This window comes from Chlamydotis macqueenii, chromosome 17 (genome assembly GCF_036417535.1).
Source record: "Chlamydotis macqueenii isolate bChlMac1 chromosome 17, bChlMac1.mat, whole genome shotgun sequence".
Taxonomy (NCBI): Eukaryota; Metazoa; Chordata; class Aves; order Otidiformes; family Otididae; genus Chlamydotis; species Chlamydotis macqueenii.
This window is the reverse complement of record NC_141572.1, coordinates 1,665,936-1,693,438: the sequence shown is the minus strand read 5'-3', so window position 1 is coordinate 1,693,438 and position 27,503 is coordinate 1,665,936. Positions and strand designations below refer to the sequence as shown.

Sequence of the window (27,503 nt, the reverse complement as noted above, 5' to 3'; positions counted from 1 at the left end):
GATCAGAGTTGAGATGTTTGCTCCCAATCCTGAGCATGTGAACACAGGGCCCCACATGCAACAGACTGGTCCCAGTACCCTTGACGACTGCCCTGCTGCCTCAGCACCGTTCTGGAGCCCAGGACCTTATCCCTTGCCCATCACACATCTCAAGGCATCGTGTATGTGACAAGTACTCACAGCCGTAGAAGGCCCGGGAGAGGATCTGGTACTTCATATTGTCACAGAGGAGCTTCAGGGGAGCTCTGCAACAAAAACATATCGGACGTGAGGAGAGGAAATGCTCCCGTGCACTCCCTCAGCCCCTGCTTTGATCCGACTGCTCCAGCTTTGCCTTCAGAGGTGCACCACGAGACCTCTGCTCAGCTTGAGAGCAGCAATTCTTGCTGCCAGGACATGGCCACAGAGCAGCCGAGGTGTCCCAGCTGAGGGGACAAGCCTCACTTCAGCCTGGACATGTCCATGTGCCCCCGGACACCAAGCCAAGCGTGAGGCTGGAGACGCCACTCACACCATAAGTGCCGTAGTTCAGCCACCCAGCTGGACTTTCACCTGTATCCCTGTTTTATTTTACCCATATTTGCAAAGCAGGCAGCAGCAGCGCCCTCACACCTTTCGTGGCTGCAGCCATTGGGTGGCCCACCGTCCGAGGAGCCGCTCTGAGAGCAGGAGGAGCAGGAGGACTTGCGGGTGCTGGGCTGCCACATGGGAGGGAGGCCAGCACCCGGCGCGTCCATCAGGTCCTGGGGCACTGTAAGAGGGCAGAGAGAGGAGCATCAGCTCCTGCCTGGCACTGCCCCGGCGTCAGGTGAGCCACGAGAGGTCAACGAGAGGAGAGTTTTGATTCGAAAATGCAGCATCCCACACTCAAGCCCAAGGAGACTCCAGCAACCAGGTAGGACCCACACCAGGTAATCACAGCACCAGCACTGGTGAGCTCAGGAGAAAGAAAAGGAAACAAAGAGCATTGATGAGAGAGAGTAAGAGAAAACCATCTGCTAATTAACTACAGTGCCTTCAGCAAGCTAATCTTAAACTGAGTGCTGACCAAGGCAGAAAACAAACCCTCAGCCCAGAGAGACTCCAGAAAAGTGGCTGCAACGCTGTCACACAGATGAGAAAAAACACGATTGAAATCAACCACTGCCCCAGGAAGGTTGAATCACGGGAAGGGAACAGTCCCCACCTCCCAAGCATTAGAATCCCATCCAAGATTCAGGGAAAGAAGGGAGCATCCAAACCAGAATACAGGAGATAAGGACTTTGATGACGAGGTTGAGAGGGACAGCAAGAGCAAGTAGCTCTGCATGTTGTCACTTGCTAAATCCCTGCTTGAACGCAGAAGCGCTACTGCAACGCCCTCGGATCCCACTCAGGTATCGCCCCGCAAAGCGGCCAGGCGCAGAGCCAGCGCCGGGGGGAACGCAGCCCCGAGAGCCCAGCTGTCCCCACGCTGAGCAGCCTGGCTGCTGGCCCGGCCTTCACAGCCTCTGCTCCTCAGCCTCGGGCCTCCCCAGGAAAAGGCCGACACGATGAAGGTGAACTGCGGGATGCCGACACAGATTAATGAAGAATAATCAAATTTGCTCCTCCTTGGAAGTTAAATCATGGTAGAAATTCCAGCTTCCAGCTGGGAGAGGGCTTCCCCACTCACCTTCGGTCTCACCAGCTCTCCCTGCTCATGATATTGAATAACTGATAGTAGCAAGAAAAACGCTGAAATATTCTCGTTTCCCCCGTATTGGGCAGGTGCTGACGGGACACCTCTGCAGGAACTGACAAGTGACAACACAGGCAAGCAGCAGTACCAGACACAAACAACAGCCGCGTTACACTGACGCTGAGAGGCCCCCAGTGCGGCAAGGGGAGGTCGGGACGTGGCGGGGAGACTCGGGAACCATTTAGGGATCACCAGCATCTTGCTTGCAGCTGGAGTCCTTGCGATCTTCCCTCTTACAGCAGTGATGGAGACCACAGACGCAAGGAATGGATGAAAATTACCATTAATGGTAACTAGAGACAGAGAGAGGACAAGGGCACAAATGAAAGGGGAGAAAGGAAGAATGTGCAGAGAAGAACGGACGGACGCAGTTCCACCCCACTCTGGGAAGGTCTGCAGGAACTGCACAGACTTTGACGATGCCAGCTGAGGAGATTGCAGCAATTCATCTCACAGAAAATTTGGCCCCCAGCATGAAATTTTAAGGGGTAGATCAAAAGGAAGCTACAGAAAGAAGCATCCCTATCTGCTATTTTAGCCTCAATCAGATTTCTATCTGACTCACTGAACTGTGTTAGTCAGCTAGAGGCAGGGAGAACCAAGTATAATCCTAACTGATGTTATGGAGGAGTCACAGCAGACGTGATCGTCCCCTTGTAGCCTCAAAAACATAGGAAGGAGTTTTTGATCAAATTTCACAGCTTTTTAAAAGCACTCCACAAGTCCTCCGTTACACTCTTGGTTTTCCCCCTTTACACAGTCATCTATGATGTTCCCAGAGGTCAAAAAATTATTCTTAGTATCCCACAGCAGGACAAATGTACAGTCACTTCAGCCAAGACATTGTTCAGATCATTCACAACCAGACACTAAGAGAGATTTCTGGTTTGGTGAATCCAGCAGCGCCCTCTCCTTTGCCCTGTGAGCTAGGGAGCACAGACAGGTGAGCCAAGCCTGGCAGGACACAGAGAAGGGTGCTGTAGCCTCTGATGCACTGGCCGAGCTGGCTTGGTGATAGCAAGAGAAGAATCAGCCTCGGAGGCTTGTGATGGTGAAAAGCGACCCCAAGGAACATGACCAAAGTGAACCTTGCTACAGAAATTACGTGCCAGAATTATTTTTCCAACCATTAAGGCAGTCGTGGCCTGTTGTGCAGCTGCAGAAATGAAGGACTTTGTAGCAAGTGAAAGGTTAAAACAAACAAAAAAAAAAATTATGTTGAAGAAAAGGCAGTACTGTTACAAGCAAAGCCCATTTCTCTGGAACCACTTCCTGGTGCAAATTGCCACGTGCCTATCAGGGCTGTGTCCCCAGTGGCTCATACACCCTGCGATAACACGCCTGAAACACTCTCTGCCGAGGCACTCACCAAATTCAGACTGCGTCCCTGGGTAGATTATTCTGAAAACGTAATCTGTGGCTTCGTCTTCTTCCTTGTCGGATGCCGACTCAGAGGAGCCCTGGGGACTTCGCTTCCTCAGCTTGGGAAACACCTTCCCCTAGGTGAACAGAACCTGCTCTTCACAAGCCGCCCCACGCCCCACCACGCAGGCCAGCATGGCCACTGCCTCGGCTGCCAAACTCTGCCTAACAAGAACACGTGCTTTGTCAGCCTGGATGATCAAGCTTCCCATCACAGGGTGAATATACAATCCCGTTTGTGCGCAGGGTACGTATAACCCACGCAGCACGGCCAGGTCTGTGAGAACCAAACCTACCATGCCTCACGGCGGCACTCCCACACCACCTCCCTTCTGATTTGCCCAGAAGGCCTGAGCTAAACCAAGCTGCCATATTTCAAGCCCCACTTCCTTCTTAGTTTTGAGAGGGGGATTGTTTAAAATGCAGCAGCCGCGACCATCAGGCAGAGGGTCCTCCCCACCAGCTCTGCTCTGAGACGCTCCACAAGCGAACACCAGCAAGAAGCCACAGTGCTGCAGGCTCAGGAACAAGCCCAGTTTCAGGGTGCCTACCTTTCCCCGCTGCGACCAGAGGGGTGGATCCAGCTGCCCATGGGGCAGGAGGCCGTTCTCCAGGCAGGACAGGAACTGCAATAGGTGTCCTCCTCTGGGGAACCGCAGGGGGGGCCTCTGAATCCCATCCTGGCTCACCAAGACAACCGTTCCACCGCTGTCTACTATTAGCAACAGAAGACAGAAGAGAGAAGACACAGACATGAATGAGGGAAACCTTACCAGTCAAAAATACAGAGGGCAGGGAAAAGAGCTCAGGGAGTTGTCTTTCTGGTGTGTAGTGATCTCAAGATCTAATGAAGCAAGCGTCAGGGTGATAACACCCTCCAGCAGCCTCCCACTCTGGCCTTACCTTGCTGGTGACAGTGCAAATAGACGATCTCCTCCAGGCGAATAGTCATGGCATAGTCCCAGTACACACTGGAACAGAATGAGGAAGGAAGTTGTGAGCTTCAGGGATGCAAGAGGCACCGCTTCTGTTCACATCAGCTCCAGATCCTGCCTCCAGCTATCCTGGTGCCAGGGGAAGCTTCAGAAAGGATGACGTCCCAGCAGCAGTGCCACAAAGGCAGCCCGAGTAAGCGACATCCCTCCAGAACCCGTAACAGTCCCTGCCACTACAGCTCAATCACCGCAAGTCCAGTCCCACCTGCCCCGGGCTGTTTCTCTACACTCACATCATTCCCAGATGTGGACAACGTGCCCATGGATCCTGGCAACTGCAGGGAGGGACATGGAGCTCTGCAGAGCTGAGCATTCTCCTCTGGGCACCCCAGAAAGGGCTCCCCACCCTGCTGCGGTGCTGGGAGAACCCCAAGAACCTGCCAGGAGCAGCTCCACAGCCCCACAGGAATGTGCAGTGCAGTCCAAGCCTGGGCTGCTGCTCTGCTGAGCTCCGGTCCCAAAGGGAGGGGAAAGAAACCCTCCCAATTTGTGGGGTTTTCTTCAAAGCTGAAAATAGATTTGGTCCCAGTTGCTTCTGTTTGAGAACTGCACTCCCCCAGCACAGGCACCTTGAGGTAACTGAGCAAATCTAGAAAATTCTGGGAGAGCTGCTAGTCACCAGGCAGGGCGGAGGGCCAGAGAGGTGTCAGGAGGAAGGCAGGGAAGGGGATCTCGCCAGAAGACGAAGGGCCTCACACAGGGTTTCATTTCTGTGGAGAGCCTAGCAAGAGTACTCCTCTGTGAGGATGTCAGCGTCTAACAACATCCTACTTCTTTGCAGCAAAACAATTTCCAGATTCTGAGCAGCATTATCTCTCACTTGACAAAAATAGTGCTTAAAATAAAGGTTCAGGAAGACAGTTAAGGATGGGAAGGGGTGTGTAAGACTAATTCCTTGTAGATTCATACTTACTTTGTCATCTGACTCCTCTCTTCCTTGGTCACATCTTGACACTGGGAAGTTTTAGAACTTAGGCTGATACCCAAGTCAAGAACTCAGAAAAGTAGTGTAGAGAGGAAAATAGCATTTTAGGGGGAGGGTAACAGGCATAGCGGAATGGCCCAGGGGCCAAGAAGAAAGGGGAGATGAAAAGAACACAGGTAAACAAAACCCAAAAACTACAATTGAGAATAAACAAAACTGTGTACAAGTTCTGCTGAAGATCTTTACCCTAGGTCAAAGAATCAGTGTCCTAAACACTCCAGCTTTCCTGGAGCATTTGCTGGTGGAAGGGGATTTTGCTTGTTTTGTTTCATTTCTCAGGCAAATTGGGGCCTGGCATGATTCTGTGGTTTGGTAAAAGGATTGCAGCTATCAAGAGAAATGCACGGCAAAAGATCTCAGGCCTCCTGGAGGAACAAGCTCCAGGGACTCCATTAAATCCAAGGGACTCTGAACAGCTGCGTGCAGGACCAGCTGCAGGCAACACTGACGCAGCACGCCTCTAGTACCGAGGTGTGACTATCCAGGAGCCGCTTATGCCCCCACCTCTCTGCAGGTACTCTTCCCCTGTTTACGAGCTCCTCGGTTCCCCAGGCTAAAATAACCAGGATAAACCTGAAAGCACTGTGCAGTGTGTAGAGGGCACTGTCCCGAGGAAATCCCTGAGGGCAGTAAATTAAACCACTTTATGTCTTTCAGAACAAGCCCCCGCCAGGCAATACTACAGCATCTCACCCCATGTCCCCGGCACCTCAGGCCTCCTTCCCTGTCCCTTCCCTAATTACAGACTCAGGGATGACCGCTCTGCTCTGCAGTCAGTGGGAAAACTCACTGGTGGCCTTGGCCACCAGATCCAAAGTCTGAACCTGCCGAACATTTGCCTCCTCTCTGCCTCGCACTAGGGCGCACTCGGAGCCAGTCACCTCTTCTCGTAGTCCAGATCCCCCACAGAGCCGTTCATCAGCTGGTTGGGAGTCCACTTCAGCGCCATGATGTCGGCAGTCTGGTGAAGGGACAGATATCCTGGGATTGCCTCCATGTCATCTCGCTTGAGAAGAGAAACGCAGGGAGAAAGCGAGCTGGTAAGAGCGGGCTGGAAGACACCAGAAGCACGAAGCTCCACCTCAGGCTACCTGAGGCTGAGCCATGTGCTGAAGCACAGTCCTGGACTGTAATACAGCCTTGCCTGATGCCCCTGAGCCGATCTGCTCGCCAACAGTGAGAAACCCACAGTGGCCCTGCAAAACCTCCCAGCAGAGACAACAGGACACCTTGGAAAAGGGCCAAGAGCAGCTGCCCAGCTGAAGCAAACGTAACAGCTCCACTTAAGCAGTTAGCACTTCATTTATTCGACTACAGTAAGCAGAAAGGGACAGGAGAAGGCATTTTGTGGCCTCTGGTCAAGAGAGGGCAGGGAGATGATACTGTTTCTACTCAGACAGAAGCAGAGCTCCTCCCTTCCACTGGGAGGATCCGTATCACCGGGAGCTCCACAAACGCAGCCCAGTCACTGCCTTCCCAGATTAAAAATGAGTCTGTGCTCTTCTCCATCAAAGAGCAACTTGGGACAGCATTACCTGGTGGGCAGCAGAGCAGTATTTTAAAGCCCAGGTGTCCCAGGAGGTACTCACCGGCTGCACCAGGACGTTGTTCTTGCCATAGAGGAGCGTGGCTCGCGAATTCTGGTGCAGCGACTCCACGTAGTCTCTGGCAGACAGCGATGGCCGGTCATCCATGCTGCCACTCGAGTGCCTCTTCTGAATCTGGAAGAGATCCACCTACAAACGTGAGGTGAGCACAGACACCTCTTGCTTTCAAAACACTCTTGAAAGCTCATTCCCTTCTCACTTATACACTTAAAGTCACTACAAGAAATCTTTCCTTCTATGTCCTCTAAGAGGATTCCTGGCTCTGGCCAAGCTTGATTCCATACTTAGAGAAGCCCCAAGAGTGTGCTTTGTTTGCAGTAAACACAGCAGACTTCATCTGCCTTTCTTTTCGTTCACACATGCTGTTCCCAAAGGGCAGGGACCCTATGACGCAGTGCCACGTTGGTCCAGCACCGCAGCCTCCACGGCCCATGTTCCCACTGCCCATGTTCCCACCGCTTCTGGCTTGAAGACTTCAAGTAACTGCACTTTTCTACCCTCTCCCATCAGATGGCTTCACAGCCCTTTTTGAACAAACAGAGCCTCAAGCACCCCAGGAGGAGCCCTGCAAGGGGCTGTCCCTCCCACACTCACGCAGAGCGCCGGGCGCTTGGTGGGAGAGTCCTGGCGACAGTGTGAGCTGTGGATCCGGTGCCTCTGAACCAGCTCATCAGCTGAGGGATCTGTCCAGAAGTGGTCAGCGGTCTTCATCTTCGTGTACTCCAGTGCACAGGGCCCCACTGCACAGAGGAAAAAAATCACAAACATAACAAAGCCATCGGTATTTTTCCAGTGACTGTGGTTACCCCTCAGATTCCCAGAGCCCAGCATGTCAGAGCAGGGGTGGCAGGACAGCAGTATTACTGAAGCCTGCGCAAGAAAAGGAAATCCCAAGCTCAGCCTTGCAGCTCTCCACAGGGCTACCTGTCCAGGGCTATTAAGTTTTCTGAAGTTCTTACTAGAAAACAACTGCATTTCACATCCCAGATCAAAGGACGGGAACACGGGTTTGGAAAGCAAGCTGTCAAAGTAGAGTAAGAGGAAAGTGTTACCCAACAAAGATGCAAGGATTGGCCCATCCACAGGATCCATCAGGAGAGCTTCTTTCTCATAGTACTTACTAGAAGAAATAAAAGAGAGCAGAACGCTGTAGCATCTCAGTGCCTGGGACTGCAAAACGACAGAAAGAGTGTTTTTAAACCAATCCTTGATGGTGAGAGGGCAAGAAGCCCTTAACAGGCTGTTTCTGCTAGCAGTGAAACTCCTGGGGAACAGCTGCCCTCCTACAGCACATTGCAAGCATCACCGCCTCCCAACAAAACATCCCCAGGACTGGAGCTGACACTTCCCCAGGACAGGGCACCTCAGCGTGCAGTTTTCAGAAGACAAGGACAACGGAGTCTCTGGCAGCGAGCCATCTGCAGAGCAAGCATGGCCTGGCCTTATTTTAGGGATTGTACAGTGGTCACCAGCAGCAGGGTTACCAGTCAAGAGTCTCCATGATGGGCACAGAGCAACACGACTGGCCTGTCCCATCCAGGGACTTCTCTGGCCCACCTGGACACAAGCTCAGCCAGCAACACCTCCAGCACCATTGGAAGGGGCAGATGCTGGTAGGGAGTTGGGACGGGCAAACGGTTGGCCTTCGCCAGCACTCACCTGCTGTTTTCTACCAAGTAATGCACGATTTTATCCAAGACCTTGTCAAAGAGGGCAGTGCGGATCCAGAGGTGCTTGATGGCTTGAGGAGACAGATTGGGCAGCTTCGGCATCTTGCGCACATTCTCCGGGATGCCCTGGACTTGATTTCGTCTTTAGAGGCACAAGGAAAAAGACAACAACATCACTGAGCGCTGCAGGAGCTCGGGGCACTCACAGCTCAGGGCACGAGGCCAGGGTTTCAGTGGTGCCGACTGTGGTGGCTGGGGAATGCCCAGGGAACCGCACGGGGACAGGGCTCTGGAGACTGCTCCCTTCATCTACTCCACCCCCTACTCCAGAAGGCCCACATCTGCATTTGAAAACTGACTTGAGAAAATCATTTTCCAACTGTAAAGGCACTCTAGAACAAGCCTCTGCCTCAGCAGAGTCCTTCAACCCACACACCTTTTCTACTGGTGCCTGAGGAGAGCAGTTTGCAAGCTCTCTCCGAGATAAGCTCAGCTTATCTTAGGACAGCATAAAGATTCCTGCCTGCAGGTAGCTGCACTATCCATCTCCCTGGTTCCTGTCCAAGGATGAGTAAGCTACTCTCAAAGAGAGGCTGAATTACTGCAGGTTCAAGCCCTGCACATTGAGGCAGACTACATTTGGTTCCAGTTGGCTTAGTGCCCTGGTCCATAAAGTGTGGCAGTTCAGGAGCAAACATGCTTAGCTGTCCCTGAAGCATGAGACACTGACAGAGCAATTCCTTCTGTGGAGGCTCAGTTGGGCATTGCGATCCACAGCCCTACCCACCCTACACGGCCACACTGCAACGCAAGCCTCCCGTGGGGTAACAGCAATGCCGGTGCCTTACGCATTCTCAATGAGCTGCTCCAGGTCTTGCACCTTCTTGCAAAGCTCCTCTGCCAGAGGAAAGCTCTTGCCCACCTTCATGAACAGAGCTGCTATCTTGTTGCTGCGCAGGAATCCTGCCGCTCTCCGCTTCAAGCCGTACAAGACACAGGCTTCCACAGCAGCTGCAACAAAGCAAAGTCATTTCTGAAGCAGCAGGAGAACTTGGAGCTCACGTCACAACAGCCAGTCCCCTGCTGCATCCGTGACCTTATTCCACAGCAGAAGTGTTTCCCGAGAGGAAATCAGTGCCACGTTCTACTCCTGCCTAAGCAGAGAGGAGATTGGGGAGCCCAGACACCTTTTGCCCTAAAGCAGCAGCAGCGGTGCAGCCTTTCTGCCTGCAGAGCTGCCGGTTCTGCTGACTATACAGAGGTACAATTTCAGTTTTGCAAAACAGAAGAATTGAGGCTGGTGATGTCTATTAGAAGTTCGGCTAATCTGAACAGAAGGGCCAGTTTGATGCCAATAAACATGAACTGTGGGTGGGGGAAGATGCAAGTACTTCAAAGGAGAGTTCACTTGCGCCTGTTAAGGTAGATGCAGGGTCACTCTCAAATCACCAGAGAGGAACTAGTCAGGCGGACTAACTTGTCTTGGACTCACTTATCAGACCAACCAACGCCCCAAGGAGACCTTACTCCCAGACAGGCGATGCAATGGGAGCCTGCAGCTTTCACACCACAGAGGTGGCATCGCTGCGCCACCAACAGCAAGCCGTCTGCGCTGGCGTGCCAAGCTAGCAGCCCGGATTAGGATTTCTCACACTGCTTTGCTCATTCATAAAACAGAGCGGGAGAAAGGACCCGGACCGCTGTGCTCGCAGCCCTTTGCTCCAAAAACACCAGGGTCCAGCTCCGCTACACGATACCCTGAATGAAAACAAATCGATGCCGACAACGGGAAATCTCAGCATGCACGGAGGTCGCATCCTGCTTCGAGGTCTGCGCCGGCACAAGCACGGTTACTGGAGTGGTGATTTTCCCAGCAGAGGAGCCACTGGCTCACGGCACGGCAGTAATCGCACGGATCAGGAGCTGCCAAGAGCCCGCGCGTACGGAGTTGCTCGGGTTAAGCCTGTGGGAGTAAACAGTTTATCTGCGGTTTAACAGCTTGCAGCCACGCGTGGCTGTACACCGCACAGTGATGCGGTGCTCCTCTGGCTAACGGGTCTGAAACCGTTTCAGGTTTGCCTATGCAGCCAGTAGCCCCAGCCAAGCCTGGGACTGGGGAGGGCACTGCCAACAGCGCACCAGAGTTGGGGTGTCTCTGCAAGCTCAGTGCACGAACCCCTCTTCCTTCTCTCCAGTGTGCTCATCAGTACAGCCCCATCATTAGACAACAGGCTAGATGGAAGGACAGATGTAAAGCTGCTCAGACAATGTATTTTAAGGTAGAGAACATCCCCACCTGGCCTTCAGGAAAATGTCCTCATCAGACACGCAACAACTAACAAGCGAGCACGCTGCACCTTCTCCAGGTAGGATAATTGCTCCTCTATGCAGACAAACAGGCTGACGCTCCCCTGACAGGTTTCTTGCGGCTTGTAGAGAAACCAAACAACTCAACAAAGTTTTCCCCTTGGCCCAGTCTGAGGGATGGGTACAGCTGGAACAGGAGATTTCGCCCTGGGCCCCTGTGCTGGGATGGTCCAAGCAAGAAGGAGAAAGCTTGGAAGTGAGAGACAGGCATGCAGTAGAAGAAATGGGGCAGTTTTTCACAAAAAAAAAAAAAAAAAAAAAAAAAAAAAAATCTATGTTCACACAAACATTTTCCTGAAAAACCTAAAGGCAACAGAGAACCTGGGGATAACCCACAGGCAAAGCCAGCAGCTCCGTTTGGCTTCAGAGACCCTCCCAGCTCGGTGGCGACTCGGTCGGCTCCTTGCAGCTGGTACTCCGCAGTTAAGCTCCGTGCAAGGCTTTGACTAACTCCCACTCTCCTGCCTCCTAACTCTCCTGCCCGGGCGTGCAGCGAGCGGGGAGCGGGCTCTGCCGGCGATGGGAGCCGGCGATGACTCCACAGAAAGACAGGCACACGTACAATCTCTCTGCCGGCGTCCCCTGGGAGGGCTGAGGATGGATGCCTAGCGTCAAACACAGACTTATGAAACAGGCTGATCAAAGCACTGGAAAATCACACAGACCCACCGTTCTGCAGGTTATCAATCTGCGCCCGACAGCAAGCATTCTGGCGCACCGGCACCCCTGCTTCCCCGGGAACCCGGCGCTGCACAGCCACGCCGAGCCTTCCCTGCAGCGGCCGAGCCTTCCCTGCAGCGGCCCAGCAGATGCTGATTTGCCTCTCGCTTGGAAAGGCATTTTTTCCCGCAGCTGAACAACTCTATGGAGACATTTAACAAGACACTTCACGCAGACCCATCAGCATCGGCTCCCAGGGCTGAGATGCTCTCATTATCTCTGCCCTGCTTCGTGCCACGCCTGAGCTCACCGCCGAGCGGGCAGGGCAGGCTCGCAGCGTTGCCGGTGCTGTGAGACACGGCCTGTGCTAACTGCAGAAAAGCAGCACATCTGGGCCAGACAAGTCCTGCTCACCCAAAACCAGCCACTCAGAGCCACTGGATGGATACCGAGTTTTTAAACAAAGCCCTTCACAAACCCTCCTGAAGCCCAGACATGCTACAAAGAACACGGCCCATGCACGGATGGGTCTTCCCACCTGTCCCAGAAGACTATTTGCAGCTGCAAAGAAAGACCAGATTGCTTCCTGCTTTGGGATCAAATGCAAGAAGACCCACCCCTCCCTCCCTCGCACACACTCAGATCACCCCACTCCACATCCCTTCATTCATCTGTTAATTTCCAAGGCTGAAATACAAGTGCCAGCCACAAACAACCCCACCTGCCTGAGCCTGCACCCAGTCAGACCCATTTCAGAGAGCTCAGCCATGGAGCAAGCATCTCCCAAAGCTCCGGCCAGTCTGTGCTGCTCACCTCAGCAGGGCGGCAGAGCAGCCATCCACCCCAGGCAGCAGCACGAGGAAGAACTCCTGCACTGCTGAAAGCCTCCCAGCGTGCTCCAGCAAGACGGAACAGTCACCAGCATCCGTCCCCAGTGCCGAAGCCTGACCCTCTCCAAAACACTACGCGGCAAAACTACAACGCATGCGCCGTCTCCACAGGAAAAACTCTCCCACGGGCTGAGAACCCTGAGCACATGAACTAAGTGAACAAGGTCCATGCTAAATCCAGGGGTAATAGCAGTTTCTTTTTTAGCCTTATGATTTTTTGAGCCCAGTTCATAGCTTACTGCCACCACTGCCAACAGACACTGTGAAGAGGAAGGTTCTCCCCATCCCCACAGCAGAGACGCATAATACAGGGGCTCTGTGCTACACCCAGGCAAAAGGCTAAAGATATTTGAGATGCTGAGAGTGCTCTGGCCTGGCACGATTCAGACCACTCAGGGGCTGAGCAGGAGGGCAGCCTCCGCACTGATGTGGACACAAATCCCTCGGCTCACGCAAGCCCCCAGCCCTGCTGCCAGCTCTCCATCAGCCTCCCAGGGCAGCGCCAACGTGACAGATGCCAACTCGCGTTTGTCTGCTTCAAACCCTTCCCTCGCAGGCAGCCGCCCTTTCCTGCCAGACCACTGCTCTCATCAGAGGGGGTTTGCGGTACACTGGCTACACAGAGGATGAGGAGGGCCTGGCGAGGAAGGTGGCTCTTCCCAGAAAAAAAGGGCAGCTCTGCCTGGCCAGAGCCAGGCAGGCAGCACGCTCTGCTTGGCGAGGAAAGAGATGATTTATAAGCTCACCCCGAGAGCCACAGCACCGAGGAAGGTGCACACACCAGTCAAACGGGAGAGCAAGAGCAGACAGAGCAGAAGGTGTAGACGCCAGAAGCCAGCGAAAGCGCAGCAGCATTATTAAGAAGCCAGAGGGAACCAACGAGCCCTTCGTGCCTGGATGCCTCAGCTCCCTGTCGTGGGAGGTTATAAATAATTCCCGGCTGCGAAGCCTCGTGCTGCACAGAAAAGCAGAGAATGAGTCACACCTTGAAGTCTGTTCTGCTCTTTCGATGCCGTTCGGTCAACAGCACACAAAGGCACGCAGGCCTGAAACAAGCACCTTTTATGCGACGGTCCAGGGGAAAAGGCAGAAGGCAGCCTCTTTGTTCTCCAAAGCAGAAAAGGAGACCTCACAACTCCCTTCTCTTTCTTTTTTGTGCCTATGTGTGGATGCTACAGTCGTATCCAGTGGCGACAGCACAGCACAAGCCTTCTCAGAGCAAATTCTTCCAAAGCTAGTTGTCATCGCTTCTGTCACTTTCTTCCCAGCCTCCAAATTAGCAAGCTGCCCTTCAGCTGTTTGTAAATTGAGGAGTGCCGCTCCCCCTCCGCGTGCCGCCTGCAGCATTCGCTCAGCAGCAGCCACACGGCCCCAGCCTGGCCGTGCTGGAAGCGCAGCTGCCCGTAACTCAGCAAACAGAGCGACAGGCGCAGCAAGCAGAGCAGGATACAAAAAGGCACAAGCTGCCGCCCCTCACCTGGAAGCCAGGGCTCATGGTGTCAGAGCAGAGCAGCAGAGAGCTTCCCTGGCAGCTTCAGTCCCAGGGCTCAGCCACAGGACAACAGGGGAGTTTCTTGCTTTGCCCTTTAAAGAAATTGCACGGCCAAGGACCCTGCGAGGTCCACAGCCCTGTCCCAGACCCCTGGCAGTAGCGATGCCGAGCAGACACCTCACAGCAGCGGAGCCCGGCTGCGCTTGCCCGGGCGCCTGGGTTCGCAGGAGCAATGGTTCCCCTCGCAGCTGTGCTGGGCTTTGAGAAGGGACTGCAGGGCTGGCTAGCTGTCACCTGGGGAGGAGAGTGGCAAACCACAGATAAAACCGGCAGGTAGCTCTCCCAGCAGCTGGTGGCCATCTCTCCGAAAGCCCTTTTGGCTGTACCTTTTGCAGGGGATGGCCTGCCTCCCTCCCTTAACACTGCTTTGCAGAAAGCAGGGAAGGTTTGCCAGCAGCTCTGTGCCCTGCAGAAAGCGACACAGGTTGTTTCTGCCATCTAAGTGCTTTGCAGAGGCAACTGTTGGCCTGGGATGGGCCCTGGTCTCAGGGGTTCACCATGGCATGGCAGCAAGGGACAGGGAGCCGCCCAAGATCTGCTCCAGGAGCACCCAGGCACGACGCTGGCCAGCAGTGCCCCAGGGATTCCCCACAGACCTCCAGGGCCACAACGAGCAGGAAGGCTGTGGCTGTTAGGAAGGCTCAGACCACGGGAGCCCACAACAGCCCCTGCACTGCGCGGCAGAGCTGGGCTCAGACGCGGGCTCCGCAGTTGCCGGCGCTGCAGCCTGCCTGCTCAGCCGTCGCCCTGCACGTTGCCATAGACACTGCCGCGGCAGCGGGAGCAGGGAGAGCCGGCGCAGGGCAGACAGCAGGGTCCCAGGGCTGGAGAATTCGTGAGTGAGCAGGCAGGGAGCACAGCTTCTTCCAGCAAAGCTACGATGATGCCTCCTTGTCTGTCTTCTCAGCAGAAATGCACCAAACACACAAGCACCACAGCCTGCTAAACGACAGGGGAGGCACGGAGTCTTTGGCAGCCCCCAGAAACCTTCTTCAGCGGCCAGAAACCTCCACCAGCTGAGAGAAGCCTGGGCACTGCTGCCAAGCAAGCTCGCCAGCCATACTGTGCGTTACCACATCGCAGCCACAAACCATGCCACTCCGTGTTTCCACCAGGAACAAGGCTCCACGCTACCTTTGAGATACAAATATTCCTCCTTTCCTTGGGACCTCTGCTCCACAGTCCTTGCCCAGAGTCCCCTCAGACCAAAGCCAACAGCTCTTCAGAGAGGTTTTTAAAAAATGCTTTGCCAAGATTCTGATGGATCCATTCTGAAACACTTCCACATTTACAAAATTGTCACACTAGTAGGAAAAAAAAAAAAAGGTGAAAAAAGCAGGTTAAGTGAAAAGCACATCTGGCAGAAAACAAGCCGGAAACCAGCACACTGTCAGAGCAGGTCGTCCGCAAACTCCACTGAAAATTCTTCAGCAGCCTCCAGCCTCCCGGCTCCTGCACTCAGGCAGACTGAAGACTCCTTTCCATAAATTCCTATTCCATAATAGCAAAGAAATATTTGGACTGAACAGACTTTCTGTTGAACTGATTCTCAAGGGAATTAAAAGAAAATTATTTCTAGTATTTCTTAAGTGACCGTACACACCGCCAACATCGCTCCCTCCTTTGACACATCTCAATATATTTTAAGCACAGAGCGAAGGCCTCAGGGACTCAGATCGCTGCCAGAACAACTCATCCTCTGGCACTAAGCACCTCCCCAGCCCCAGCACAACGCCCCAGAGCTGGAGTGTGCCCCGGGAAACGCGCGTACCACAGCCCCAGCCCTGGGCAGGGAAAGCCCAAGATGAAAGGGTGCTCCAGCCCCAGTTCAGGTCGGCATCCCACCACCAGACTCACCACAGAAGGAGATGATGTGGCTGCTGTCCTCATGCACAAACTTCCTCGTCACTGCCTCTTCCATGATCTGCTTCACCTGTTGAACAGATGCACGGTTAGAGAAAATGCTGAATTTCAGCCGTAGACCAGAGCAAGGAGACCTGCGGTGAAGTGGGCGCGAGATACTCTGCTTGCTTTGTGTCTGTAAGGAAACCTCCGCCGCTCTCCGACTTGTTAATCACCTCCGACAGCACGAGGGCTCACGAGAATCAATGCACCTTTGCCTGCCGAGCATCACTGGCTATTTCAAAATGTCAGGTACAAAAAAGGGCTGTTTTGGTTTCAGAAACTTCAAAGTAGAAGAACTATGAGCAGAGAATTAACTGCAGGCATCAAGGCACATTTAGATAAAAGACATCTTAATAAGGATAACCAAATCTCCTATTTAACATTATATTATTTCATTTTATGGGGATTTGATGAATTTCATGTGACACAGCAGTCCCAAATGACTGTAACTATCCATCAACACCAAATTCAGTGATCACCTGGCACCAAATGTGACCAGGAATGCTGTTTGCGTAGCAATGCAATCAGCACTGCCCTCCGACTGACTGAGTCTCCACGCTCGTGCCGCATCCCTGGCACTCGTTTCAGTGCAATTAATCCAAAGGAAGCTGTCGTGCAGGTGGCACATCAGGGGCATGACTAGGGGAAGAAAATAAATAGGAGCTCACATAAATCTGGAGTGTAGTTTTTGCAGAGACAAGGTGGGAGGTCAGACCTGCCAGGTGAGCAGGCTGCAGAGGACAGACTACAGCCTCGCAGAACCTCCCAGGACCGGCTGGCTGCTCCACAGCAGAGGTCAGAGCAGCCTGAGGGGTCAAGGACTGCCAGAGCGAGAAACCCAAGTACCCCTAGCAGTGCTGCTCCTCCACGAGAACCTGTCCCTGCCAGCACTGGCGCTCCCCAGCTCTCCCCCTCTCACGGAGGCTTCGCTTTCGTAGCATAGACCCCTCAGACCTGTTTTGGAGATACGGCAGGGTCACCCTGTAAGTAGGTGCTAATGAACTCACTGTGCGTGAAAGCTGGCCGTCCCACATCCCTCAGAGCCAGCAGGTACAACGCGCTGCTATGAGATGGGTTCCCCGCGGCTCAGCTTTAGCAGCTCAAACAGAACAGGGCTATCCTCAGGGCTGGCCCTCGCCCCTCCACCGCAGAGCCCTTCCACGGTGCCTGCGGCCTCAGCGGACACACCTCAGCCAGCTCTCGGCTCTCCAGCCTGCTCTCCCATGTAGCCTGTGTTGTTTCCTCGGTGTCTTGGAGCTAGAAAACTGGCCAGACCGAGCTTTGTTCCAACCCTGCACAGCAACTGCAGGTTACAAACTTGAGGTGCTGTCAAAGGAGAGGATTTTTTAAGCGCTTTGACTTCCTATTTCTGAAGATCGGCTTCCGACGCAGGTTGCCGGCAGACTGTCCCCCCCTTCCTGAATGTCTCCTGTTGGAAACGTGTTGTCCTCCCTCCACATCTACCATTGCTCCTGGCAGCTACCTTGCTGATGTGCTGAATGCAGTAATTCTCTACAAGGAGCATCCAAACACATGCTGCTGCTAAACAGCAATGGCTCTCGGCACATCAAGCAACCTCACGCTCTCAACAGAAATGACGTCTCCCAGCGCTCACGGGTTGGGGGAATACTGCTGGGGGTGCTCTGACTTTCAGGGTGGGATTCCACATGAAATGCCCTTAAAACCGGATGACGTGGGGGAATACTGCCCTGAGATCAGGGCACGGCCCGAGACCTGCCTCGGCTCTCAAGCAACACCTCCTCCGTTTGCCCCCACGCTTCTGTAGGACACAGGAGCTGCACACGAGAGATGTGGAGTTTAGTACCTTACAGTCAGCCTGTCCCACTCTGCTCAGAGCAGCAGCGACTTCCATCCCCAGCTGCCACCCTCCCTAAACTTGCTGAAATCAGCACAAGTCCAGCTGAATGTCCCTGCTCCTTGCAGGGGGGTTGGACTAGCTGACCTTTGAAGGTCCCTTCCAACCCTAGCCATTCTACGATTCTGTGATTCAGTTCCTACCTCTTTTAAACTGAGCTGCCAGTGTGCCCAGATCTCATTTTCTAGTGCCTGTATAACATCTTGCTTTTCACTCTTTGCTGTCAGAAAACGCAGAGGAAAGGGTTCACAGTGCAGAGATGTGGGCGTAAGAGAAGCTCTGCTTATCAAGATGTTCTCTCTGAAGGCACAAGGAAGAGGAAAAAACAGCAGGTCAAGACCTGGCCAAGCAAACCTTGCACATATGAGAGACCTTTAAAGGCACCATTTGGGGAATTAAACTCTTTTCCAAGACACAATCAAGGTCAGTTATGCACAGCTGACAGCTCAATAAAGGAAATCCTTTCACGAATTTGGATTAAGGAAAAAGTCGTATCTAAAGCCAAAAGCATCTCCCTGCATGTCAAAGCAATCAGGTCAGCTCCCAGTGCTGGGTGACTAACAGCGCCTGCTCGTGAACCCAGGGGGAGCAGGGCTTGCAGTGATTTCACCTGCGTCCCAGCAGCTCGGATGAGCTGACAGTGAGTCAGGAACTCGCAGCAGGGAACGTCACCGAGATGCGGACCGTGGGACTGGAGGCGGCTCAGAGTGCTGGGAAACTCACCTTGGCACAGCACGATACAGCTCCTGCAGCTCCTGCACCCCGACTCTGCGCTCAGAGTGGCGACTCCAGCCGCAGGAACGCCCCTTCTGAAACCCTGATCAGCCCAGGAGCCCCCACAGATCACCCCCAGCGATGCATGCCTTGGGGCCCGCAGGGATTCCCCAAAATTAGGCTCTCCCAGCAGCCTGAGCTGCCTTCATCCAGACGGCTCACGGTCCTCACCTGGCCGAGCTGAGCTTCCTTTGCCAGCGGGTCACGGGCACTTCTCCCTCACATAATCCAGCTAACCTACTAGAAAACAATGAACACAGCAATATAAAATGTACCCTCATGGCCACAGTGGTCTGCTCGCGGTGCCAGGGGCTTGTTCCTTCCTCCCAGCTGCTCCTGGCAGTTGAAGGGATACAACTGCTTGTCAGGCCATGCTGCTAACCATGGCAGATACTGGTTAAAAAAAAAAAAAAAAAGGGGGGATTTTTAAACTCCAATCAGGTCATCAGTTCTTGGAATCTCAATTTTTTTCTGCAGCACTGTGATCAGGAACCACCAGGGAACTCAGTCTCCCTGTGAATCACCCAAAAGCGTAAACCGAGAATCCGTATTTTAAACCCCCTAAAATACACTGGGGAATTGCACACAGTTTGTTACCTGCTTCTGATTAAATTAGGAGCATATTCAAATTAAAACAGTATATTCAAATATTTGCCAGCCGCCTTTCAGGCAAGCCAGCACCTCGGCGCTCAGATGCGACGCCGGCGGTCACGCCTTCTGCGGGGCAGGGACCATCTGGTTACTCAGCGCCCGTGGAGCAACCGGCACAGCGGGACTTCGGCTCTGTCCGGGCATCTCGGTGCCAACACAGCACAAACAACCTGCACTCTCAAGGCACACAAAAAAAACCCTTCCAAGAGACACAGTTTAGTGGAAAATTACTCATTAAAGGGGAAAGAAAAAAAAAACCCACTGTATTGACTGAGGTTATCACACTAAACAACATAAATCAAAGATATCTAAAGAAACAGAAGTGGAAAGGGCATTGCAGCAAGGGCACTGGCTCGACACGAAGGGCTGGAGCAGAACGGGAGCAGCTACACACAAACACAAAGCCCCAGCAGGCAGGGGCCAGGCAGACATTTGTGGTCTCCTACCAGAAAACAAGTATTCCACTGAGAAAGTCTTCAAACAAAACATTCACATCTCACATTTGCCCGTAAACGGACATGGCTGGCATCTGTAGGACAGCTCCAACCCAGAGAACCCCAAAACTCTTGACAGGTCTTCTGTGCTGCCTGCAGATCCCGAAGGACTCTCCCACCCGGACCCCGGCCCCTCCACAGCCAGCTGGGATCGCAACTGCTGCTGCAGCCAACTGCCGCGGTGCTCCCGGGTCCTCGCCTGAAAGCAAAGCGAGTTTGTGGCATCGTGGGGATGGAGAACGCCAGCCCATGTTGGGCTCACTCCACAGAGAAGACATGAACAGCCTCTAAATATGCTGCATTCTGGCATTTTAATGCTAATTCTCATATTGTAACCAGAACAATCTCAACAAATGGAGCTGCCCACTCTTTATCTAAAGCCAGCCTAAGCAAAATGAGATGTTTGCTCTTCTTTTATCAGAAAGGAAATTAAAACAGCAACTAATAATTTAGCTGTAGGTAAACTCCAGAGGAATATCAAAGTATTCCACGACAACAAAAACACTCCTCCTGGCTCCAGCTGCGAGCACAGGACAAGTCACCTGCTGCGCTGGGAGAGCGGGGTCACAGAGACACCCCACAACAAAGCGTCCCCAAAACTCAACAGCATCAACTGCAGTTCCAAAAATACAACAGAAGGCAGCCTGGTCTCAACGGTACCCTCTGAATCACCGACTCGTGAACAAGTGAGTTAGTCCTTCTTTGCTTCTCGTGCACGTCTAAATTACAAGAAAAACTTTTTTTTTTCCTCCTTGCCCCATTTCCAAAGCTGGATCCCAGAGCCACAGGCATTGAGAAGAGTCCTTGAGTTATGGCATTCACCAGGGGCATCAGGAATCCCGGTGTACCCACTTCAGGCCAGGGATTTGAGCCATACCTCCAGCGAGGCTCCTGATCCCAGAGCTCTCAGCCTCTCCTTTGCTTCCCCTTGGCCTGCCCAGCCCCATGCAGATGAAAAATTGCCATTAAAATTTTGTTTGACAAACCGCTTTTTCCCCCATTCAAAAACAGAAACAAACCCTTACCCATCCAGCAACCCCCAGAGCTCAATGAGGGATGCAGGCTTTGACCTCTCTGGTACAAAATTCCCAGGGTTACGCTTCACCGCCGAGCCCAGTTTTCCCCTAACAGAGCTTCATAACCGCACCAGTCCCAGCTGTCATTTACATTGGCGGAGCAAGCCAAATATTACAGCAGCTACAATAACCACCGAGGCGCAGAGATCAGGAGCAAACCAATAACTCCAGGTTTAATTAATCTCAGGCAATATTGACTCACAACTCTGTTTTACCTGGCTGGATTTTTCCAGCCAAGTCACCATACAAGCTGTACTCTACATTATTCAGCGATGTTTACAGTCACAATTTCCTCTGCCATGCTTCTTGCAAAGCCTTTCACTGGGTTATCAAGGCACTTGTACTGAAGCACAGCATCTCCCAGATTATTTGGCCATGCTCATAACTCCGTGGAATTGTTTACAGTAAGCCAGATGCAGACAGAGTCCGCAGGCTGATCCTCTTCCCGGTCCCGTTTCGAGGTGAAGCTCGGTCACTTCGCCAAAAGGGCGGCAGAACAGCCAGCTCAGTGCAGTACGGCTGCGGTGACGCTCCCAGGTGTGAGCCCCTTTGCTAGACCCAGCTTCACGGGTCCTGGAGACAGCACCCTGGAAGACGGCCTCCGGTACGGAGACACAGGGGTCACTGAGCAGCAACGCCAACGGCCGGGTGCTCAGACCCCCGTCCCCCTCCGAAGGGGCACAGCAGCCAGAGCAACGGGAGAACACAACCAGGTCCGATTTCAGCCCCTGCACTGAGACCGTCCGCAAAGCCAGTCACTTCACATAAATAAAAGCTACAATAAAATAAATGCCTCCAGTGATTGAGTTGGTCTTTGCAGAAACAGGTTTTCAGAAACTGCTATCGATCTGGTTTGCTCAGAAACAGCAAGACTTCTGCTGAATGCCCATGTAACCTGCATCCTGAAAATGAAAGATTTATAGTAAAAAATACAGTGGAAATTAAGATGTCTTCTGCTGCCTCTGAACATCCACGTCTAAAAAAAAAGCTAAACCAAAAAAAGCCGACATTGACAATATAGGCTTTAAACTTGGTTTGCTTTTATATGTTTGCTTTTTCAAATTATTTTATTAGCTGCGCTTCCTCATTCTCATTGCAGTCTTTAAGCGCTGCTTTGATTCTGTATTTGGAAGTTAATTCTAGCACTTAAAACCCCCATTTTACATGTTAGTTTTGGCGCAGTAAGTCCACGTGGGCACTGCTTGATGTCATCGGAGCATTTCTTTAACTGCTTCTCTGAATCAAGGTCTCTTTCCAGGAATGGGCTCTGGTTGAGCTCCACAGGAAACAGTTTCCTATATGCTGTGCAAGACCTGTCCACGTAGCGCTACGGCATTCCCACTTCCCAGGTATTACAAAATGCCGAAGCATCACTTAGCCAAGCAGATGATAGCAGCTCCATATTCCTGCTGCCACAGAAACATCGATCACAGTCCTACCAATGGAGACCTTCGGCTTTTCTAAAAGTCTTATTTAATTATTTATCGCCGCTTACTAAATAAAACATAGCACCTTCTGCAGCTGGGTTACCATCCACGTGACGCACACGGGATTTTCAGGCCAGCCAGCAGACCTCCCACAGGTACTGACGGTGGGGAACTGGGCTGAGTCTCCTTGAGGGGCAAGGAGGAAGAAGGTGTTAATGCATATAAACTATGAACAGTCAAACAGTTTGCTGGAACAGAAATCGAAAGGACATTAAATGGAAGGGTCTGTAATACCACATGGTACTCCGGGGGAACAAGGAATGATCCCACAGATGTACATTTGTGACACTGTTTTGCACCGGACTTTCTTCATAGGGCAGCAACTGGTCCAAAATCCATACGTGCAAGGCTAATTTAAGACCATGTTACAGCTGGTTCTATTCCTGTTGTGCTTGTCAAACGCAAATCTCCATGCCATCGGTTGGTCCCGTGAGCTGTAGGATGCTCAATAACGACCCTGCAACATTTCAGGACAAACTTGAGTCGTTTCTCCGTTTAGCACGCCTGATCTCGAAGCTTTACCCCGTTTTGTTCTGCACCCATCACACCACAAAGCTTCTGTTCTCCGAGGTGCTAAACGTTACGCTGACAAGCGTTTTAGATTCTATTAGCAAACATGGCAGACTGACACTATTTCCACTGAAACCAGGTGCAAACTCCAGCCCCGAAGCGCTTTGAAGTCCTGAATCTCTGCAAAACCAGGTATTTCCATGGCAACGGCCAGGACGCCATGAGAAGAGGGTGACATTTTGGCAGCAGAGAGGAGAAGCTGGGTGGGGAGGAAGGAGGCTCCTCTGGCATACAGATCTCATCTCCCTGCACACCGAGAAGGAAGATGAAAGAAGGAGGAAAGCAGCATGAAACCTGTTCTGGGTACGAAAGATCAAGCCAGGGGTTTCTGGAGCATGAGAGCACTTCTGCACACCACTGCTTTTATCTTCAAAAGGAGAGAAAATGGTCCCCAGCGATTAGTAATACACTTTTCAGAAGAGATCGATCCAGGCAATCGAGAAACGCTGCATTAAAGCCGTCTGTTTACTTCTGATATAGGAACACTTGAAAAAGGCCATCCTGGGTGCTTGAGAGACATCAGAAGGTCCCTCTGCAAACAGCAGCTTTCATTACAAACCTGCAGCTTATCATCCTCATCTTCATTTTGCCTGAACTGCTTTGACAGCTACACAAAGGCCTTTTTTTTAAATTGGCCTTCAGAACATTTAAAGCTATCGACATTAATTTTTCAAATCCTAATAACATTAAATTAATTTACCATTTTCTGCCAATCCAGAACGAAACAGCTGGCATTGACACCCGCAATCTGATATTTTGGAACTCCAGGCATACATACGCACTCCAGAAAAACCAATCCAGGCTGCAGAAACACTGCTCTTACCAGTCACTCTGGTACGCAGCCACGAAGTAGGGAATGTGGCTGCGTAGCGGGGGCACTTCACCTAAAGGGGGGAGGGAGAGAGACTGATTGTTGTCCCTACGAGATGTGATGATGGAATTAGTCAACAGCTACATATGACAACCATTCCAGCTATTAAGAAATAAACGATACATCCGATAGAAGACCGCAGGACATCGGCAAGCGAGCAGGCTGTGGTCAATCAAGACGAGTTTTAAAAAAAATTCCAGGAGGCAGCAAAATGCTCAAGACAGGCACGGCAGTTATCGATGAGGAAAAGACTTACAGCTACTTGCTGAGTGGCAAGTTAAACATAAACTAAGTTGTTGCAGAAGAATAAGCAAGACAACTGTTTACTTTCATATTCCATTCAGCTTTTCACCCAACTAATTTTCCAGGCACAGCACAGTACAGCCTGCATTTCACGGGCAACACCTGCTTCCCCACCTATTCTTGTCTGCACTGCAATCACGTGGAAGTAGTCAAAAACACGCCATGGGATTCTCTTTTACTAAAATGAAACTTGCAAAAGAAGGGGAGGAGCACAGGTTGCAAGAAGAATATTTTTAGTTGAAAATCCAGCACCCTTTTAAACTGGGGATATTTCAGGCTCTGGGTTTTTAAAGAAGCCTCATTCCATCTGATAAAAGCTCTAAAAAAATCAGTGAGGATTTGGTTATGCTTCTTATCCTGCATAACAGGAAACAGGGCTCCTCAGAAAGTCATACTTCCACTCCTTCCCCTGCAGTCTGCTGACAAATACTCATTTTTGCAGCTTTCAGGATGAGTTTGATTTATTATGACCATATGGGGGGTGGGGGGAGGGAAAGAGATGGTGACAGCACAACTCATTTCAACCTGTACATCTACTGCAGAGCAGGACTTCCTAAAAATAAAAATGCATTAACCATGGCAACAACAAAATATCGAAGTCCCTTTGCTCATCGCGGTGCTTTGGCTGATTGGGATTTACTGTTTATCTGCCTTCTCTAATCAGGCCTTGTCCTCACCATATTTTATTCATTCAGTTACCGCAGGACGACAGACGTGGTGTGGCTTCCCACGTGTGATCCATGGCTGGCGCCAGGGTCAGCGGAGCTCACCTGCACTCGGGGACCTCGGCAGATTACACAGAGCCAAGGCTGAAGCAAAACCAGACACGGTCTAATGAAATGAGAATACTCAGGTTTGTGATAGGTAAAAATTCCAGGAGTAGGGGGGAAAGAAAAAAAAAAAAAAAAAAAGGGAGATTTCTGCAGCTGACCCTTTCTACTACTCCTCGGAGTCTGCACAAGCTCCCAACTTAACCTGAAGTCAGTCTAGGAGAGGAAGGAAAAACAAAAGCTTGAGCAAAATGGGCCTAATGAGCAGGGACCAACAGGCAAAAGAATGCCCCACCAGCTCCCAATTTCAGGGATGATGCTAAATAATTAACTACATCACCTATGGGATCGTGTTTGCTCAGGGTTTTTAAAACCCTACGAGAGCCCAGGTGGAGAGAGGGCAGAGCAGGGGTCTGACTCGGAACCCACCACCCGATGTGGCTGTGCACGAACAGCCCCACCTCGCTGGACCACGGCCCCTGCCAGCTCTCACTGCTTCCAGCAAGCACTGAGCTGGGAGAAACCTGCAGGAGAGTGCAACCACCCAGTGCCTGCGCAGGCAAAGAACTCACAACCGCACCGATGTCCCGAGACAGAGCCTGCAGCTATGAGACCACAAGAAAAAAGTCTCTGCTCTGCATCAGCCCTTTAGCCCTTGCTAAAGGGCCGCTGGAGAGACACCAGACTGTCAAACGCCCACGGCACGGCACCGCGACGCGCTGGCTGGTGGCATTTCACCAGGGCGGAAGGGCTTTCCCCATACACCACCTCTCTCCTTCAGTCTTTACCTGCATTCCCCAAACCCTCGTACAACACGTTTATTTTACCAAAAGCCAGCAGAAGGGCACATCACAACCCTCCGCTCTCCTCCCCGCGGCCCAAGCTGCACTTTCTTCAAGCACGCAGCCCCTGGAGGAAGGGCAAAGGAGAGAAGCCCGGTACTGACCACCAGCGCGGAAGATGCTCATGTGCAGTGACAGCCTGCGGAGGCCACGGCGCTCTCCGGAAGGAAGCTCCGGTCCGCAGGCCGAGCAGTTTAACCAGCACGCCGACGGGCAATCCTCGCCTCCCACCCTGCAGCAGCAGTCGACGCGCAGTCTGCTGTTTTGTCTCTCTCCGCTCAGGAGGAGTCGCAGACAGACAGTAATAACGAGATGTCAGCTTTATCCACGACGCTAAATAAATGTCATACCCTTTTTCTGGTTTAATAGCTGTTGCCAAGGCAACAAGTAGTATTCCTCACCACCACACCCGGCACAGGATTAAAGGTGGGAAGCGGTCTGGATGAACAGCCAAACACATGCGCTGTCACCCTCCCCAGACCTACCACCCACGGGTCTTGTTCACCCTGCTCTGGGCAGTATCTCCAGCAGGGACCATCCACTTTCCAGAGCTCGTAAACTGGACATCAAGATGCTCGTAAGGACAGAAACAAAACATCACACATCACGCCCTCCAAAATCCCAGGAGAGGTGACCTGTGGGGACGGACCACAGGCAGGAGATGACAACAGCTCCTGACTATCCAGTGCTCCGCCACACAGCAGAGCAAGTCCAGGTTCCTCTGCAGCGGGTCCCACGACGTTCAGCCGCTTCAGAGTCAGCGGCCACGGCCACGCGGCTCAGACGGCCCCGCTGGCCCACGCAGCCCATCTCCACGCACAAGCAACACGTAAACTACGTGGCAAAGCCGGGGGGACTCTCACTCCCTGTCTGCATCTCCCACCAGCTCGCTGTTAACGCGAGGCACGTTACAAACACTAAGCTTTGCACAGACTGAAGGAGCTGGAGGCAGCTCAGCACAAAACACGGTATAAACTAACAGAGAGTTAAAGATGCCCGAGAAGAGAGGCCAGAGCAGGCAGATGTAAGATGCCATCGCCTTGCGCTGGACACACAAACACACATGTGCACGTTCCCCATTTTCCTGGCTGGATGCTGTGCCTCCCACCCTGCCAAAAAGCTGCAAGGAGGGCTTTGTCCCATCCCGGCTCCCAAGGTGAGCAGCACCAGGAGTCGCCCCTTTTTCCCCCTGCGGAAAATCACAACTTGTGAGAAGGGCTCTGCCACCAGCCAACGGCAATTTTCAAATGAAACAGGACACGGGGGGATGCCAAAAATAGCAGGTGCTGCGGAGGGAGCTCCTCCACCCACCCGGGACCGGACAGCCACGCTTCGCCCGGCTGCTGGAGCCCACGCCACGACCCTGCTCGGGGTTGGGTTGGTTTGTTTTTTGGTTTTGTTTTTTTTTTTTGGGGGGGGGACGCTGTTAAATCCACTGCCGCAGCACCGGGGCTCCTCTCGGGGAAGGGTCCCGCCGCAGACCCCCCCATCACCGGGGGTCACCGAGCCGTGGCAGGGGACGGGGCTCCCGCCGCGCTCCCGCACCCACCTCCTTCTTGACGGTGCGCAGCAGCCGCTGCCGGGTCTCCGCCTCTGTGGGGAGAAGGGGGAGAGGCCCGTTAGCGCGGAACCGACCCCAGCCCCGCCGCCCGCGCCCCCCCGGCCCGCCGCCCGCCCTACCCGCCGGGGCCGCCGCCATGGCCGCGCTCCTCCGCTCCGCAGCGCCGGCTGACTGGCGGCGGGGCCGTTCGGCGGGGCCGGGCCGGGCCGGGCCCACCGGGCCGCACCGCCCACCCGCGCCCGCCGGGGTGGGGCCGCCGCCGCCGCCGCCAATCCGCGCCGACAGCCGGGGGACGGGGCCACGGGCACCCCCGGCAACGGGCGGCCCTCGGGGGGCGGCCCCAACCGGGCCGTCGGGGCGGGGGGGCTCAGCCAGGCCCCACCCCACCTGGGGGGCCTCAGCCGCCGAGGGGCGACCCTAGCCGGGCGTGGACCCTCGGGGGTCCTCAACCGGGC

The 27,503-nt window shown here is 53.1% G+C and overlaps 1 protein-coding gene across 3 annotated transcripts in view; it reads right to left on the bottom strand.

Annotated features, from left to right (window-relative positions):
• Positions 1–27,244, bottom strand: part of SGSM1 (small G protein signaling modulator 1) — a 41,767-nt gene extending 14,523 nt beyond the window's left edge. Inside the window, exons 1-15 of one of the 3 annotated variants that reach the window (XM_086761390.1) lie at positions 27,168–27,244; positions 27,037–27,080; positions 15,726–15,801; positions 9,248–9,410; positions 8,389–8,541; positions 7,782–7,849; positions 7,324–7,469; positions 6,712–6,843; positions 6,004–6,128; positions 5,051–5,113; positions 4,046–4,113; positions 3,694–3,857; positions 3,090–3,219; positions 613–751; positions 181–245 (exon numbers count right to left, since the gene is read on the bottom strand). In XM_086761390.1, the coding sequence (XP_086617516.1) occupies positions 181–245; positions 613–751; positions 3,090–3,219; positions 3,694–3,857; positions 4,046–4,113; positions 5,051–5,113; positions 6,004–6,128; positions 6,712–6,843; positions 7,324–7,469; positions 7,782–7,849; positions 8,389–8,541; positions 9,248–9,410; positions 15,726–15,801; positions 27,037–27,080; positions 27,168–27,186 (1,555 nt within the window). In that variant the 5' untranslated portion in view covers positions 27,187–27,244. The remainder of the gene's footprint in view (positions 1–180; positions 246–612; positions 752–3,089; positions 3,220–3,693; positions 3,858–4,045; positions 4,114–5,050; positions 5,114–6,003; positions 6,129–6,711; positions 6,844–7,323; positions 7,470–7,781; positions 7,850–8,388; positions 8,542–9,247; positions 9,411–15,725; positions 15,802–27,036; positions 27,081–27,167) is intronic. The other 2 variants (XM_086761387.1, XM_086761389.1) reach the window with 2 other exon arrangements.
• Positions 27,245–27,503: the final 259 nt, after the last annotated feature.